Genomic DNA, 17,737 nt, shown 5'->3' with positions numbered 1-17,737 from the left:
TTAAGTGAAATTACTGAACTTAAATATACAAGTTTGATAAAAATCATCATTAAAGAAGAAAATTTCAAATGGCATTTAGAGGCTTTTGCATCTGAACTCTTCATATAAAGCCTGGGCTACTCTTTAACAAGACTGGGAACATTGTCATAAAAGTCAGCATATTTAGACTATCACAATTGTCTACCTATATATGAAGAGTTCAGATGCAAAAGCATCTAAATGCCATTTGAAATTTTCTTCTAAAATGACCATTTTTATCAAGCTTGTATATTTAAGTTCAGTAATTTCACTTAAATGACAATTAATAGGTAATCTTCATTGCCATTTAAGTGAAATTACTGAACTTAAATATACAAGCTTGATAAAAATTTCAAATGGCACTTAGAGGCTTTTGCATCTGAACTCTTCATATATATATATATATATATATATATATATATATATATATATATATTAGTTGATATATAAAATATGACGCATCTTAGTCCATTCTTGCACAGTAAAATATTCCCCATTTAGTGGTTTTGTGAACTTACACCCGGATAACAAGTAACTTCGGGTTAATTTCCACTGAACATCGAGTATAAATGAGTCTAACGTGTCTAGAAAAGATACATTTCACAGGCTCTTGGGTGCTTGGTAAAAGCGTGGAGGTGTCATTTCATTTGCTATTTAGGCGCTCCAGTACGATTGCATGGAGACTAATATAGCGTGGGTGAGGTTTCTTTCTAAGGAGAGTAAAACGGGATGATGTGAAAATGAAAAACAATTACAATGACACATGTTGCACACACATTGCATCACTGTAGAGATGAGGAAAACCTAGATATGAGTAGCTCTAGGGAGATAATAGAGAGCATAAGATATCTCCATGATCACTGACTCTGGTTTGATATACTTTTAAACGCATATTACACTTTTAAAGGTGATGTGTGTGATTTTTCCATGTTAAAATACCCTACTAAATTTGTATGCACAGACTAGTAAGTGAGCAAATCGTATGTTGATTCCTCTGCACTTTGCAGCGTTATCAAAAAACAATGGCTCAACCAATGCAATATTGCACATTTCACCTGTAAGAGCATGCTAAACAAAATGTTAAACTCTTTTTTGTTGCTAGTCAGGTAAATATGACAAGAAAACAGTGAAATATCTCAAATTCATCTGAGCCAGAACAGTAGGAAAGGGAAAAGCACTGGAGCAATGAAACCAGTGGGATCAGTGCTAAGTAACTAAATGGGCCATATCACTTTTCCATTACCAGAGAGGAATAGATATTTGGATGGCTGAAATCTAAATGAAAAGGTGGAGCACGGCTTTAGTGAGGCTGTTCATTCAAGTGTAAATGTTGCACACTGTTCATTTTCTTTTTTAGCAAATGGAAATTTGCCGTCACATCTTTGAGCTCCATCAATAAATAAACCAGACGCAAATAAACAGATAAATAAATAAATATGAGACGAGTCGCAAATGGGCATCCGTCAGCATTAGTGATAGAGCGATGTCAGCCAGGATCACGCTTCACTTGATGGGGAGTGCCAGTGCGAGGGAAGATTCCTGCTGATTGCATACACACACGCATACGCACGCACATTTCCCCCTGAGATCAGCTTTTGACCAGACACACAAGCCTCTTCTGCTTTATTCAAGCTCTGTCTGTATCTATCTTTATCTCTCTCTCTCCATTTATTACATGTCTCCTCCCTCTCAATATAGGCTTCCAGATTTTGCCCTCTCAGTGCTCATGGCTGTGGTCTGCCACTCTCCTTACATTATCTTTTGTCTTTCACAAACGCTCTTCCTCTCTCTCTCTCTCTCTCAACAGTGGTGGTGTTAGTGAAGCTGTGTCTTTGTGCTGTGTCAGTGCTTTAAAAGCCACCAGTCTGATGGAATTTCTGGTGTGTCCCCACAGTTATGTGCCACCATCAGCTTCTGCCCCATTCAGCACATCTCTGAACCGCCTGTTCCCTCAGGCAACACAAGCAAAAACAACTAAAGCTAACACTAGCATTACCTACTGTATTAGCAACATTAGTAATGAAATGTAGAAACATTGATTGTGGTAGTTTATATGATGCTATTTGCATTTAAAACTCAAAAAGTAATACAAAACAAAATGGAATAAAAAGGCAGTGGCGTGCCCAGGAAGGAGATTAAAACACACTGAGATAAAACTGAATGACCCTACAATGACATGGTCATCCTACTTATAATAACATTAGTTATTGTTGTACCTAAAAACGTCAAATAACATAAATATTAGATAAAGTATTAGATGAATTAAACAAATATTAGAAATATTGCCATGGCAACTAATTGAAAGTACTAAAAACTAAAATAAAAATATGAATACATATTACTGTAGCATAAAAATAATACTAAAATAACATTAATCTTAGTTAGCATTAACATGTGCATCTGCTAAATCACGTTTTTAACATTTCATGGTGCATAAATTTGCTAATAAATTACAAGCAGTTTGTTCAAAATATGTTAACATTAATCTAGACAAACATGCACCAACAATCACGTAATACATTTTGTACATTAACATTAATCGAGATTGATAAAAATGCTGTCAAAAATGATTTTTCTGTTTCTTCAAATATTTTTCTACTTTTTTCTACTGGTTTCTACTGTTATTTCTTCAAATAATAGTGCAATACAAACTAGAAGTCACCAGAGGCAGCATGGAGCTCAGACAGTGCTTCAACTATGCACTGCAGTGTACATGCACAAGGCTTTTCCAGCAGGACAGTTACTAGAGTTTTACTCTACATTCAGCTGTGACGGGTCACATTCGATCAGACAAGACAACGTCTCGGGAGTATCTTCATATGTAGTGTTTCACAGTGCTGAGCTGTTTAAGTTAATGATCTCTTTCAATGATATTGTGTGTCTACCCAACATTTGAGCTTCAGAAAGTATATTTACCCTCCATGAGGCTACATCCTCTTGAATAAATATGTTCCTTACACAAAGCAAAACAGAAGTGTTTCTATACTTCAATGAGAGGGAAAATAATGCACATGTTCAGTGCTTTGACAATTTGACAGTAATTCAGTCAAATTGTAATAGTAATTCTCTGCCTGTGGATCTTGTGTTCAAACGTGTTCTGGTAGCATGTTGCAATGAAACTCCATAGAGACATAGGGACATGCAATGAGACAAGCTGCACCATACCAACTTATCACAAGCATCCACATCAGGAAAATGGACAGGTAAAATATTCATTTCTATTGCAGAGCCAGAGAGTGAGGGCACACAAATGAAGACACTCTTCATCTGCTAACCGCTCACACTGAGAAATTGTGGGGTGTACCACCTAAAATGGCATTAAAAGCAAGCGTTGTCCTTTATCCTTCTCTAGCAGAAGCAAATTCCTGGTGAACGCTGCTTTATTTAGGCCTACGCTGATCTTTATTGGAATGCTCCCTCTCCAATTCATCACGACCATGGCTTAATTCACTTTGCTGAGGTTTTCGACAGTGGATGTCCCTTCAGAGTATAATCAAACCAATATTTTAAGAAGTGGGGGCTGTGTTTAAAAAGCTCATTGGGTCTGATTTGAGAGATACATTCTTCACTTTTCCCCAATGTGAGTTATGGCTATATTAAGAACGTCTCATGCTGGGAGTGAAATCAATTCCGCAGTGAAAATATGCAGGGCTAGAATCAGATCAACCTCTCAATTATGCACTGCTGAGGAATATTTGCCCTGGCAAATTGATCCAGTATTGACAATTAGCACTTAAGGTGACCTTTCCTGGGGGCCATTTGTTTACGCTTTATGTGAGTTACTGAGCAAAAAAACAAACACCAAGTAACACCAGAATACTTTTTTTCCACCTAGGTTTCAGTATTAGGACTCTACACACATCAATTGGAGCTCCCCTCATGCTGTTGGAGAAGGCAGTGGACAAAAGCAGCTGAGTCTGAGGTCCTTTATGGTGCTGTGCAATTGACTTCCTCCTGAAAGGGCTGTCGCCGGGAGCCGACCTGGCCTTCACTGCACACACACACACAGAGCGCAAGCTCCTTACATCCACAGACGGTGCTGTGCGCTCAGTGTGAGGGTAAAAATCAGTCGCCTGTTTCTTTTTAGCAGACTTTAGAGGTCGAAAGATTCTTGCTGGAAATCAAATGGCTCAGGCCGTCGCACATCGACAAACGGTGAAAGGAGCCACTCAAGACCATAGAGTTTTACCAAGATCTGATTTATTCTTTAAAAACGGATGTGTCACACGGTCAGCTTGTTTAAGTGCCTCGATAAAACCTCCCATCAGATATACGCACTGTGGCCGTTCAAACACTACATAAAATCCTCATCTTTATCTCTATCATGGTTCTTCACGTGTACCGATAGATGACCCTCACAGGATCCTCCGATCCTCTCTATCCATCTAAACTTCGACAAAACACATCTTTGCTTTTGGATTTTTTTCACCATTTTTCCACGGTCTCTCATCCCAGTTCCATGCGACTCCACCCTTTCTTCTGAAGAAAAATATCCTTATCTATCACAAGCAGGTGATAAGTCTTGAGAAAAGCGTCACTGTGCAGCACTTCTCCTTATTGATATCTGGGATCTACTAAGTCATCCACGCCATTACCAAGTGCACTACTCTCTGGTCCCTTCAGCCCTGAGCAAATCACGTCAGCCCTTCTTCCTGCAGGAGTGCCATGGGGTGAGCTACATGAATAACATCTATCAAAACCCTGAAGTGAAATGCTTGAGGTTTGGGGAAGTGGGGATCTTAGCTGTCAGGCAGAAAGTGTTACAGGCAACACTACTATCTAACGGATGTGGGTGTGAGTAAAGATAAAGTGTGTAGGTGGCTGGTTTGGTGCGTTTAAAAAGGAAGTGAAGGGATCAGGGATTAATTGCTAAGGGATTTGCAATCACAGTTTTGGGTTTGCAACATGATAACACTGATTATTAACTGTGGTAACAAAGGATGTGTTTCTGTCAATATTGCAAGGAAGCAATATGAAAAGCAAGAACAATGGGGAAAATGACATGGATGGAGTGCAAAAATGGTCTTTCTTCATTAAGAGGCAGAGGTAGGGAACAAATTATGGTGAGATCATTTACTATGTGACAGGGGAAGGGAAGAAGGAAAAAAAAAACTTAATCTTTGTCCGGCTTTCATATTTTCTACCGCCTTCCTCCTGTCTTTCTCATTTGCTACTTCACAGATTCATCCCTTTTCTGCTTTTAAAATTTCATGACTGAAAATAGGTAATTTAATCTTCATTAAACATACAAGGCTCACATTCTCCTCTGCCTGAGTGAATTAACTAGTAGACCAGGGGCAGAATAGACACTGGGATTCAAATTCCATAAACCTGGCATGCATTATCTTGCCGCATCTGTTTTTAATAAACCATTTCTCCACAAATCAAAGTCAAACAGGAGTCCCTCAACCCAAGGAAACTTTTGATGGACGAAAGAATGAAGGTAAAAGCTCAAGAAGGGAAGGTTAGAGGTTTTAATGACTTGGAAAGGCAGTAAATAAATAAAATTGTCTCCCTCAAAAATCTGATTGATGTCCCTTTTGGGATGCCCCATATGAAAGAGCTACTCAGCCTGTGGCTTTCATCTGTGACCAGAGAAATCGATGCCAAGGATGTATGACCAGCTACCTGTCTGTATCCAACAATCTCCTAGAGTACCCTTGGCATTCAAACAGAAGATTTTTAGTGCAGAGTGGCCCAGGCTTCATCACAAAATGATGTTACCTCTGAGATCAGTGCAGAGCTTTAACACAAGCTAAAATACTAATATAAAAATCCAGCATCACAATTTTTAAATGTATCAGCCGACTAGAGCTTCCAACAAGAAAACATGCACTCGAAGACATCAATCAAAGCACATCCACATCAAAGCAACAGCTGAAGACCATTAAACTGCAGAAAAGTCACCGAAACACAGTGTGGTATGAGTCAATTCATGCTACTGTGTAAGCACCACATCGTTGTTATACTATTGGTGAGTAGAGCTTGGCATACTGACAGTATTTACAAAACTCAACAGCAAAATATAGGTCAGATCTGACCATGTATCCTGCATTAAATCGAGTTTTGAATTCACAATACTATTTAAAATGAATTACCCATTTACCATATCTGTACTGACACAGGGCTTGCCTTGGGTCTAAGATTGAACTGAAATGGCTGCATGCTCAGGATTGTTACTATGTTACCTAAGTAAAAAGGCAGTCTGCTGCCCTAAGGCTGCAGCACACTGACCTACATCAATGCACCAGTGCTTTAGAGTCTAATTAGTAGAACCTGTATGCCTAGCGTTTGTCATGTTTGGCTGGTTTCTTTATTGTTACATGCATGATTAATCCAACTATACTTTAAATGCTAAATTACTAAACCATATGACTGGAGATGATAAACATCCTATTTCGTTTTCAAAAAAAAAAAAAAATGTTTGTTAAACACCATGATGGTGATTAAGTAATTAGAAAGTTTTCACTTTTGGGTGAAATGTTCATTTAACTTCTTGACTTCTTCATTTAACAAATCATGAGTAGCTTCTAAATTGGTAAGCTACAGTTTCAAAGTAGCTTCAATACAGCTTTTCACAGAGTTTTAAAGGGATAACTGTCCTCAAACAGATCCTTTTTCAGAAAGGCACATCCAAAAATGTCCTAAAGAAAGGGTTTCTTAGATTACAAAAAGAAGTCAGAGCATGTCAGATCACCTCCAAGACCCAGAAAACACCTCAGAGCTCAGAGGGTTAATAGTGAGAGTGAAACAAATGGACAAGCAGTAATTTGTGATTAAATTCATTAGCGCTTACCCATCACCATCCAACGTGAATAGCTTGTTTTACTAATGTTTCTTAAAATATTGGTTGTTAAGCTTTTAAATGACATCACAAATGAACGTATAAAGCACACATGTATGTGTATGTGTGTCAGAAGTCTGGCGAGTGAACAAAAAAAAAAAAAAAAAAGAAGTACTTGCCGCCATGGTCTATTGCCAATGTGTGTGTATGATGGTTGAGGTTAGACCTCTTAAAAGCTTAGAAAAATGCTGATTCTTACAAAAGGCCTTCAAGCGCCGCTCAGGATCAGGTCACTGAATCTGGAGCCCAAGAGCATAACAACATGTATGAACCCTGCTGATCCAGACATTGAATTCAAACTGATGTATTCTGAATGGTTCATGCAGCATATCAGTAATACAGCAGAAAGCTACAAGATAAAACATATTCACTGACATCATAAATAATGTACATATTCACCAATGGGCACAGTGTGGTACTGTTTTTCACAGGCATATCTGTAGCGGTGCCGTTCACAGGCATGCAAAGCAGAAAAGTGAGGGGATTCTGTGCCGTGCGCACATTAACAAATCATTTCAGGCATATATAATCACCCCATTCCCCCCACCCCAGCCCATCCCAGCCCACCCCACCCCACCCCACACACTATTGAATGAGAGACTGTGTGCAATAAAGCTCTGTCATAGCGGTTCTAAAGTAGGCCAAAGCAGAAAAAGACTAGAATCTATTAAGAAGTGAGCATTTTTGGTGCACTGTGCATGGGGTGGCACTTAAAAAGAATGGAAAGCTTTACAGGAAAAAAAAAAAACCCATCAATGGGAATTAAGAAAAGCAATGACCCTTCAGACAGATCATTTCTATTCGCCTTCCATACTGCAGGAGTGGACGTGCTGCCATGCTTCATCACTGTAAGGGTGCACTAGTAAGGTAATCTACTGTAGGATGGCTAGAAAGAGGAACAAACTAGCCTGAGCTCCAACTACTGGATGGATACAAAGCAGCCAGAACTCCTAGATCAGAAGATTAAGTATACTAAATGAATCTTAACTAATAAATATGAATCAATCACAATCTCTTAGATAACATTCAAGGAACTGAAGAAATCGTATTGAGAGTAAAATATTTCAAGGGCTTTGGTCACACTACACTCAAATATATACCTGTTTTACTGAACACTGCAGCTGCTCTATTTATATTACTTGTCATTCACATTAAGTGGTCCATCTGCACCACTTAAAACTCAAAAACACTTTTTTTTATTACTTTTTACAAACTTGGTTATACGATAACTGTTTCATTGGCACTGTGCTGTGAGTCACTGACTAAACTAAAAAAAAAAAAGTTAAAATCTGATTTTGATATTTAGTTACAAGCAATTAATTATATTTGAGCTGATAATGCCACAAAAAAAAAAAAAAAAAAAAAAAGATTTCTGGCAGCCTGTCTGAACAAAGCCCAAGAGAGAAGCTATTTTCAACCCTACACATCCAGCTTTAGAGCTCAGTATAGATTGTTTAGAGTTCAACCCAAATGTTTTTTTTTTTCTTTTTTTGGGGGGGGGTTTAAGCAAGTGTTATTGGGAGGAGAGCAGGACAAGGGGGTACACATAGGCTCATTTCGTTACCATGGTTAACACCCGGCCACCGAGGTGCAGAACAGGAAGGGCTTTGATCACCTGCAACAATGACGAAGTAGAAATTGACAGACAGAAAATAAAGAGAGAGAGAGAGAGAGAGAGAGAGAGAGAGAGAGAGAGAGAGAGAGAGAGAGAGAGAGAGAGAGAGAGAGAGAGAGAGAGAGAGACAGAGAAAGAGGGAGACACGTCAAACAAGAGGTATTTCAGGAGTTCGTAACCAATTATACACTCTGAAACTCTCAGTGTTGTCAAACCTCAGCCCACACACATCAGAAAAAGAAAGAGAAAGGCTGAAACAGAAAGAGAGAGAGAGAGAGAGGACGAGCGACACTGAGCACAAGAAAGCAAGCGACGAGAAAGAAACGGAGTATGAGAGCGAAGAGAGAAAAAGCACTGGTGAGGTTTAATCTACACACTCTCTTCTCTCCTAAATGTCAGTCTTATTCAAACAGATGTCAGGGAGACTGGGCCACAGCGCTGGATGGAGTAGGTGAGCTCTGAGCATGGACGGCTGGCAGGCTCTGTCAGGGGGCAGCGCTTGGGGGCTGAGTGGGAGACAGGTTTGATACAGCATGACACCTTACTTATTCATGCCCTCTTATTAGACCTCAGCACTGACACAAAGGATCATGGGAATAACTTTTTTTTTGTGAGACAAGATAAAGTAAAGCCAGAAAAATAGTTCAGGGACAAATCAGTGCTGCTGAGCATGCTAATATACTGTATGGAGATTAGGTACATTTGATATGGCGATCTGAAGTCCCCCTTCATGCATTTCCTCCTCAGAGTAGTGATGTCTTTTGGCATGTTTTTCCTATCTGGCTTTTCTAATGATGCATTTTTTTTTTTTTTCAGTCTGTACACAACATATATCTCACTACATCCCAGGAGAATTTCTAATGACACAAGCGGGTTTATGCACTGTAAGCATGCATGGACAAGGACTTTGGGAAAAGAGTGACTGATTGGGGTCATCCTACGAGGCTGTTCTGGAAAGCTACCGCAGTTATAGACACTTGTCTGCCCGTCCTTGGCATTTCAATTCAATGTAGCACCCACAGCAGGTGGTCTGCTTCTCCTCCCCTGGGTCAGTGCAATTCATCATGGCAGGATGGAATATGTTAACATTAAGATTATGTTAAACCATCCTCTAAGGACTCAGAGTCTACAATCAATTTCAGTAATCAGTGACTTAAAAATGGTAATGTGGCAATGAATCCATTATAAAAACAGTTCCGGAGTAGAGACCTACAATTGTACATTGTTAAAAGTATAGTTCACCCAAAAACAGAACATTCTCTTCCTCATTCTTAAGAATGCACACCATTTTTTTAATTGATACTTTTATTCAGCTAGGATAAATTAATCAAAAATGGCAGTAACAGCATTTATAATGTTACAAAAGATTTACATTTCTTTAAAAAAAGAAAAGAAAGTTTTCCTTCAAGAATCTTTCCCCAAATTAGTTTAATAAATGAACAAATGAATTAATTAAAGCAGCACAACCTTTAAAATGACTTTTATGTTGGTGTGCCCTTTTTAAAGCAAAGCAACTCAAATGCACATTCAAAATGTCTCCTTTTGCATTCCATGCCAGAAAGGTCATACAGGTTTGTAACAATATGAGGATGAGTAAATGACAGAATTTTCATTTTTGGGTGAACTTTACATTTAAAGTCATCTGGAAATGTAAGGCATGGGAATGTGGATCAGTCCTACCATTGCGTGGGGTTCGTTTCCTGCGGTCACGGAAGGCTGCTCCAGACTGCAAGGCCTCCATCAGGCTGTCCATCACACCCGTCTCGTCACCTTCTGTAGAGAGGACAGAGTTGCCTGTCAGAGCTCAATTTCATGTAGAACACATTCACATTATACTCCAGCTCACACATACCACACAGTGTTGTCAGGCTACAATAAACCGAGTATGGGAGGAAAATGAAAAGCAAAACCAGAACAGCAAAAAAAGAAAAGAAAACGGGACACAGGGCAAAGAGAACCAAAGAGAACAACATGTCTCCCTAAATACACAGGCGCTGTGAGGCTGTGGCTAACGTATGGAGAGGAGCCAGAGGATGGAAGTGTTCACTGATGGCCATTGACAGGTATTAGCTCTGCGGCTTGCACAGGGGAGCTAAGTGCTCTTTACCAAGATTTAGTGTGGAGCCGGTCAATACTGGGGCTTTTTATCATTGTTCGATGACAGTGGGATGTGCCTCGAAACCGGTCACGCCACCGAAGTGCAACGCATCTCCCGCCAAATGGGCCTTGACTTCTAAAAGACAATGAGCTGAGTGGCTCACTATGTGAAAGGACAAATCCCACAATCAAATTTTGAATTTATTTAATTTTTTGAAGAATATGGAGACATAAGAGACCCCTTAACATTTTAAATGACAACATCCCTGGAAAAAGAAGATCCTCATTGCAGACCTTTCTTAAAATATAAAGGCTGATTTATATCGTTTGAGAACAATAGCAAGTGTGATAAAATATAATTACATTTTGGATGTTCATTGACACAGAACATCCAAAGCATCGGTCAACAGTGGGGTTCAGAAATAATCTTTTGGTCTTCTATCTGGGTCATCTATCTTTACCCAGCATTAATGAGACCCATGGTCCCCACTATATCATAGCGGTCCAGCAGAGGCTTTATTTTAAACTAGAATCATTACTGTGACTTATTGTTGCGTGTGGGATCGTTTCATCAATTCGTTTGTGTACATGATCGAGTCGTTCTCTGGAAATATTTAGTGAATGGGTTGGGATTTCGATGTCTGTCTTGGCAGAGAGAAAACGTCTGTGGCAGAGATGCCGGTAGCTTTAGGCAGCAGTTTCAGGCGTGTTAATCAATCTTTTGTTTCCTCGCACAGTCAAAGTAGATGACAGTCAGCAAATTGAATTTATAAAGAGGAAGAAAGTTGACACGCTACATAATTAATTTCAGAAAATGCCACACACTCGCTACACTGAGGCAGAACTGCACGAGTGCATTTTCCATATGGAAGCAGCAGTAGCACAAGCGCTTACACATGATACAAAGTGGGATGAAATAAAATAAATAATACTGGGAAATCAAAGAAGCGGTTCACTGTGTTTAAGAGCCACCCAGATTAAATCAAGCTAATTAAACTAGCTGTTCTAGAGCAAACCAGAGCAGAACAAGCATGGCTTATCTCTAATTGCTCTACAACACCTTGGCTGATAGCTTGGCTCATTGGTTTAAACCAGGACATGCCTCTCGCTGGCTCTTTCCACCGAGCGTGCCATCGTCCTCTGGAAGCAATGACAGTTCCTAAAGTAGCTGTATCCCAAAGTTTACGTCCCCAAAACGCGTCTACATCCATCTGATGTCCAATCTGGGTGTCAGGAGGCAGGTAAACATTTATTAGAGGCACCATGATTCCGGAAACTTCTCGACAGCTCCCTCATTTCCTTCGTTTTGGAGACCTAGACATCACAAGGGGCACCTGACACTTTGATCAATTTGTCCTACTTCTTGCTTGCTTAACTGTAACACAATTCATCATCTGCAATGGCCAGGACAGGAGAGCTGGGAAGGCTGGGTTCAGAGGATCTCAGACACAAGAAAGCAAAATTACTAAAACGGGAAACATACTCCCAAGCGACCCATGACTGCTCCATTAACAATGTCCTTTTGGGCCATGCTTCCACGAGAACCAGCTGGGCTCATGATCTCTCCACATGGATCTGAGAGGAATTGCCAGAGCATGTGGTCCACATTATTTTTCTGTCTCATCAGGACGGGATGTATTAAAGTAGGCATGAAACAGAAGTTTTTTCTTCCCTATGGTGTTGTATTTCCGAGTGAAACGACTTCTCAAAAAATAAAAAAATAAAATATGGCTGGACTTGATTTTGTCCATCGGGAATTGACTGGATTGTTGTTTACTATTGCTGTGATCTCATGTGAGTGACAGGTTGTCTCGCCATCGCGCAACTACATCAGAGAAGAGAAGAGAAGAGAAGAGAAGAGAAGAGAAGAGAAGAGAAGAGAAGAGAAGAGAAGAAATGCTGTTGCAAGAGGGAGGGTTATTTTGTTATATGCAAAGTTATTTTGATTAAAGACTGAGGGCACAAGAATACAAAAAAAAAAAAAAAAAGATATATTAAAAATGATGTGCACAGAAAAATCATTTACAAAACCACCAGAACATTTAAATAATAATAATAATAATAATAATAATAATAATAATAATAATTAAAGCTGCAAGCAGCATTTATCGGTGTTCAAGCAGTTCAGGCCTTTAAGGCCTTTAAGCACAAAAGCATCAAAAGACATTAAGTTTCAATAATGACAATTTACCATAGGGTATACATTGTTTTTAACATTTTTAACAATTATAGCGCCATCTATAGTCCGATATCCATGAAACTTTGCATGCTTGTTGAATAAGTTATGACACAAGTGCTCATCAATTTTTGTGAAGTTCTGACTTTTCCTTTAGGATTTATAGGCTTTTCGGTGCATTTTGTCATGCCCCCTTTTGTAAATGACCTTGTTATAGCAAAACAAATGACAAAGTTCAACTTTTTTTGACAATTATTCATCTAGAGAGTCCAAAGAATTGTCCTAGACTGGTCTGGTTCCGATCAGGCAAAAAACCAGGGACTAGTTCGCAAAAATAGGTTTTTAACATATTCGTGAATATTTAACGAACAATTTGATTGACAGCAATGGATCTAGAAGCAAAGTTGTTCATCATGAGGAGATCTATCAAATGCAATTGCATTTCGTGGGGATATGCGCAACACCACGTGATTACAGAGCCATAAAACTCGTTAGCGCCAACTAGAGGCTGATTTCTTTCAAAATTCTTACATACCTCTAGGGCCATGAGTCAAACATGCCCATCGAGTTTCGTTAAGATCGGCCTCCGTTAACCTTGTCTCATATTTGCTCAAAATTCATTGGCCGATGGCGGCCATGTTTTTTGAGATACGGCAATGTCCTCATACACATACATGGGCCCTTGGACCAGGACACTGCATACCAATTTTCAAGTCAATCGGACTAACGGTCAGGTGGTTATAGCCGTTTTTATGGTTTTGTTGTGTTATAGCGCCATCTAGTGTTCAATCGTCGTGATTTTTTTACTGTGACCTCAAATTGAACTCACACGTATGTGTTCTAAATTTGGTGAAGATATCTCATTTACTTCTCGAGTTATAGCCAAAAAATAGGCTCCTCCCACAATGTTTATTTCGCGCCCCCTAGCGACCCTGAATAAAATCTTCCGATGGCTCATTGACGGATCCATGGACGTATCATGTCCTGTGCACTGTGACCCCAGCGTGTGTTGCATGTTATGACATCAAAAGCTACGTCATTTGACCATGCGTTTGACTCCCATTTGACTCCCATCTGCTGTTGCTTCTAATCGTTATTTTCTTTTTACCATTGCTTCATTCTATCAATTTTTTTCTAGTTTATACACTCGCAAATACAAGCATATTCACACACACACAAACACAAATTTATTTATTTTATATTTATTTTATTATTAATTGTTCTGACAGGGTGTATTTATTTTATATTCTAACCAATTCAATGTTTCAATCAATATACAAAAGCAAAATGTTATCTGCACTGTAAATGATTTCTGTTGTTTTCACAGGATTATACTGTTTTTCTCAACAGTTTCTTACTGTATAATCTATGTACAGTAAGTTACAGTATATTTAGTTGTTTTCACAGTATTAAATTGTTTTTTCAACAGTTATGTACTGTGCACACAGTTGACAGTAGGCTATGTTACTGTAGAATTTCAATGCATTCTGGGAAATTATCAGTTACTGTTAATCTAAATACAGTGCAAATTGACCGCGAAAAACACCACACACAGTTCCACGGAAAAATTGCTAGCCTACTAATGTTATTCTTACATTTAAAATAAAAATGTAGCACTGGTTGACCATTAACAGTCATAATTTATGACATAATTTATGTCAGTGGGGTGTGCATGAAAGCATATTTGACTTTGGAAGAGTTTCTCTGTCGTGTCAGTGGTGCTGCTGTCTTTTCTGCCGACCTGCAACTTCTTCATCTGGTAAGTAATAATTCTTATAATGTGTATACGGATTCTAGCTAATAACTTTAAAGTTTTTTAGAATAGCTGACCACGATTTCTACATTCAATTTAATCTATTCTAGACATTTTAATATAATATGTATATGATAGGCTACTCTTCAATGTAGCCATTTGGGGCATGTTACTGAAAATTCAAATACATTAGTACGAAATGACCGCGAAAAATAACCACAACCAGCTGCCATTTTATGAAGAACTCTTCAGTTCCCTTCTCTCTGTAAGAACGTGCAGGCCGTGCATCGCGTCGCTGTCGGCAACGTTTTCGCCATACATATCTGGTTAGTAATTCATATTTTTATGCAAACCATATGAGTTACGTACGTTAACAGATTAACGTTAGAAAGAACTGGCCGCGGAATGTTATAAGCCTAGCATAAGTCAGACGCGGATTTCTTTCATCTTGATAGCCTAACTTACTTGATTAAATATGTGATTTTATTAACATATATTTCATATGTAACCTCTTATAAGGTCAAAATGGTCTAATCATTTTGTTATTTACCACGTTAAGTCGGTGAAAGCGCCTGCACGTTCATTATTTTATAACTTATAGGGGTTAGGAATTGAAAATCGATATCCTGAAATCGGATATCCAAGGTTAGGATTCGGATTTATTGTTATAAAATTAAAGTGTCAATTCCTCTTATTGATTTTTTCACGCTTTTTTTTTCGTGTAAATCCTGACCTGGCGTTCTGCCATTTAACGTTAACGTTACCTCAGTGATAACTGATGGACCACGGAAAGCGCCCAGGTGTATTTTTGTCCAAAATATTAAGTCATGTATCACACAAGCAAGATTTAACCTACGTTTTCACGTGATCGTAAATGAATTGATGTTGAGTTATGTTTCAGCTTGCGTTGCATTCAAAAGAAAAGAGTGGACGATAGAGATGAGTTATCTTTAGCCGTTCTTGGCATATTTATTTCAGCTGTTGACACTGACACATCAGTCTCTAATGAAGATTCTCTCAGTAATATGATCCTCTTAACTACGGTAAATCAACTTGGACAAACATAATAATAATACAAACGCATCCTCCATAGCCTATACTTTAGTGCCCTCTTGTGGCATAAACATATGCACAACACTGAACAGTATAGCATTGCATTATATTACACAGCATACAACTGAGGACATAATGAACATACTTTAACAATTGATTTTAAACAACAGTCCAACAAACAAGATTTTAGTATTAAGTGAATTACACTTTAGACATAATTTTGTCTGTTTTTGCTGTTTAGCCAAAACAACAACAACAAAAACGTACTGTATTTTAACTGTCTTGTCTGTTCTCCTTTTCCACAGGTGTGAGCTGTGCATGTTAAGAAGACCGGACCCCTATCCATCTTGACGACCGATGAATTGTAAATCTAATCTAATTTAATTATTCTATTTATCTAACTACTACTACTATACCTTGGTCCAGCACTGACCCACTGAGAACATTTTAAACAGATTATTATCCATCTGTGAATTTTGTCTATCTGCAAGTTGTTAAGAATTGTTGTGTGAAAATAAACGTTGTTGTACAGTTTAAGGTTTAATTGCATAAAAGCTTGGATAGAAAACTTCCTATTGCAAAAGTTAGAACATAAGTCTACATATAAATGATTATTAATACCATAATGCAAGTTTTTCATGGCACATGTGCATGATGAGGTTGTTTTGTGTTTAGTTTTTTTTTTTTTTTAAAGGACACTGGATAACTTGTCATTTTGTAATACTCATCTGGATTGGTGGTTTACTTGTCAAAGCTTTTATAGTTTATAAGTTTATATGTGTCTCGCAGCCCTGCAAATCTGGTCCCTTAGATAGAAAGCAGCCAAAAACCCTTTAAAATCAGCAACTGACCAGTTAGACAGTCTATCTCAAACCAATAGACAATCTTAGACTAGTTTAAGCTGTTTTACCCCAGCAGGGAGTGGGTGGATGAGTTGTTATGAACTATCTTTCTAATAGATTGATCAGATAGCACCCCTTTAATCTTTTCTATTTTACCTGATATTTTTTTTTGCATGTATTTATGCATAATTGTTCATGATTGTCATGCATGATTTTTATTGTATTATATTACATTTTTATTATTAATGTATTTAATTGTATTAATGTATTTAAATGTATATTATAAATGCGCTAATGTGTTTGAAAATACACAATAAACCTTGTGCAGTTAAAGCTTCAATTGTTCTTTTTTCTATTTCCCATTAACAGTTAAAATAATATTTCTACGGATTTTCTGTTACACAGTAGCACTATAAAATAAATACAATAACATTTCATACTACACAGTATTATTAAAAATTAACAGTGTAATTCTGTACTTTAATATGGTAAGAAATTACAGTAAAATAATGTTATTTAATTTACAGTATGCTTAACAGTACTGTTGTTAGTGTTACAGTAATTTTACTGTTAAATGAAATACAGCAAGTACTGGATAATTGTTGCCAGTAAGTTACTGTTAATTTGACAAGAAATTTTTTACAGTGTGTTTGACCACAAATGTAATTGAATATTTTACATGGCATTTTTATCCCCTTTTTTTGAATGAGTGTAAAAATGAGTCTATCTTAAACTAATTTATGTAAACAGTTCAAATCAATTCTGTATAGTTTTTAATTGTTTTATGCACATTTTCCACATTGACAAGTTTACGGTTGACATTTATCATTTTTTTGTATTGAATAAAATATGTAGAAATGTTTTTTATATATTTTTTTGTTTATTGCACTTTTGAGATATTTATCAACGTTCTATTGATTATTTACAAACATAGCCTTCAAATTGGGACAGTAAGGATTTTTTTGATGTATGGCATTTGAAAACGCTCAAAAGAATGACAGCACAGCATGTAAAAATACAAAGATACACTCTAGTGGAATTGTTCTATGGCAGGTCATACAGGGTTAATATTGTATTATTTATCATAAATATTATTTCATAATAAATAGCTTTGAGCGTTTGTTTGTTAGCCAATGCTGAAAACTGTTTCAAAAGATTAAAATGTCTAATGCTGTTGCTCTCTCTAGTGGACAACATGGTTCTATATAAACTGTTGAAAATGAATGACAGGAAATTCAGTTGAAATGCATCTTTGTCGGCTTATATCTTGGGAATGCCTGGGATAAATAACAACATACTCGAATCGAAGCTAGATGAAGACGGGCCCTTTCCAACGAGC

The 17,737-nt window shown here is 37.8% G+C and overlaps 1 protein-coding gene across 6 annotated transcripts in view; it reads right to left on the bottom strand.

The window, feature by feature from the left end:
* The window catches only part of diaph2 (diaphanous related formin 2), a 453,020-nt gene that overhangs the window by 43,095 nt on the left and 392,188 nt on the right, over nt 1-17,737 (bottom strand). For 5 of the 6 annotated variants that reach the window (XM_039655194.2, XM_089134932.1, XM_089134930.1 and 2 more), the window contains 2 exons: nt 10,158-10,250; nt 8,427-8,477 (listed from right to left, as the gene is read on the bottom strand). In XM_039655194.2, the coding sequence (XP_039511128.2) occupies nt 8,427-8,477; nt 10,158-10,250 (144 nt within the window). The remainder of the gene's footprint in view (nt 1-8,426; nt 8,478-10,157; nt 10,251-17,737) is intronic. The other variant, XM_039655195.2, reaches the window with a different exon arrangement.

Source organism: Pimephales promelas, chromosome 9 (assembly GCF_988280905.1).
Source record: "Pimephales promelas chromosome 9, fPimPro1.hap1.1, whole genome shotgun sequence".
In the NCBI taxonomy this organism is placed as follows: domain Eukaryota; kingdom Metazoa; phylum Chordata; class Actinopteri; order Cypriniformes; family Leuciscidae; genus Pimephales; species Pimephales promelas.
Note: the sequence above shows the minus strand (reverse complement) of the source record. Positions and strands in the feature narration are given on the sequence as shown.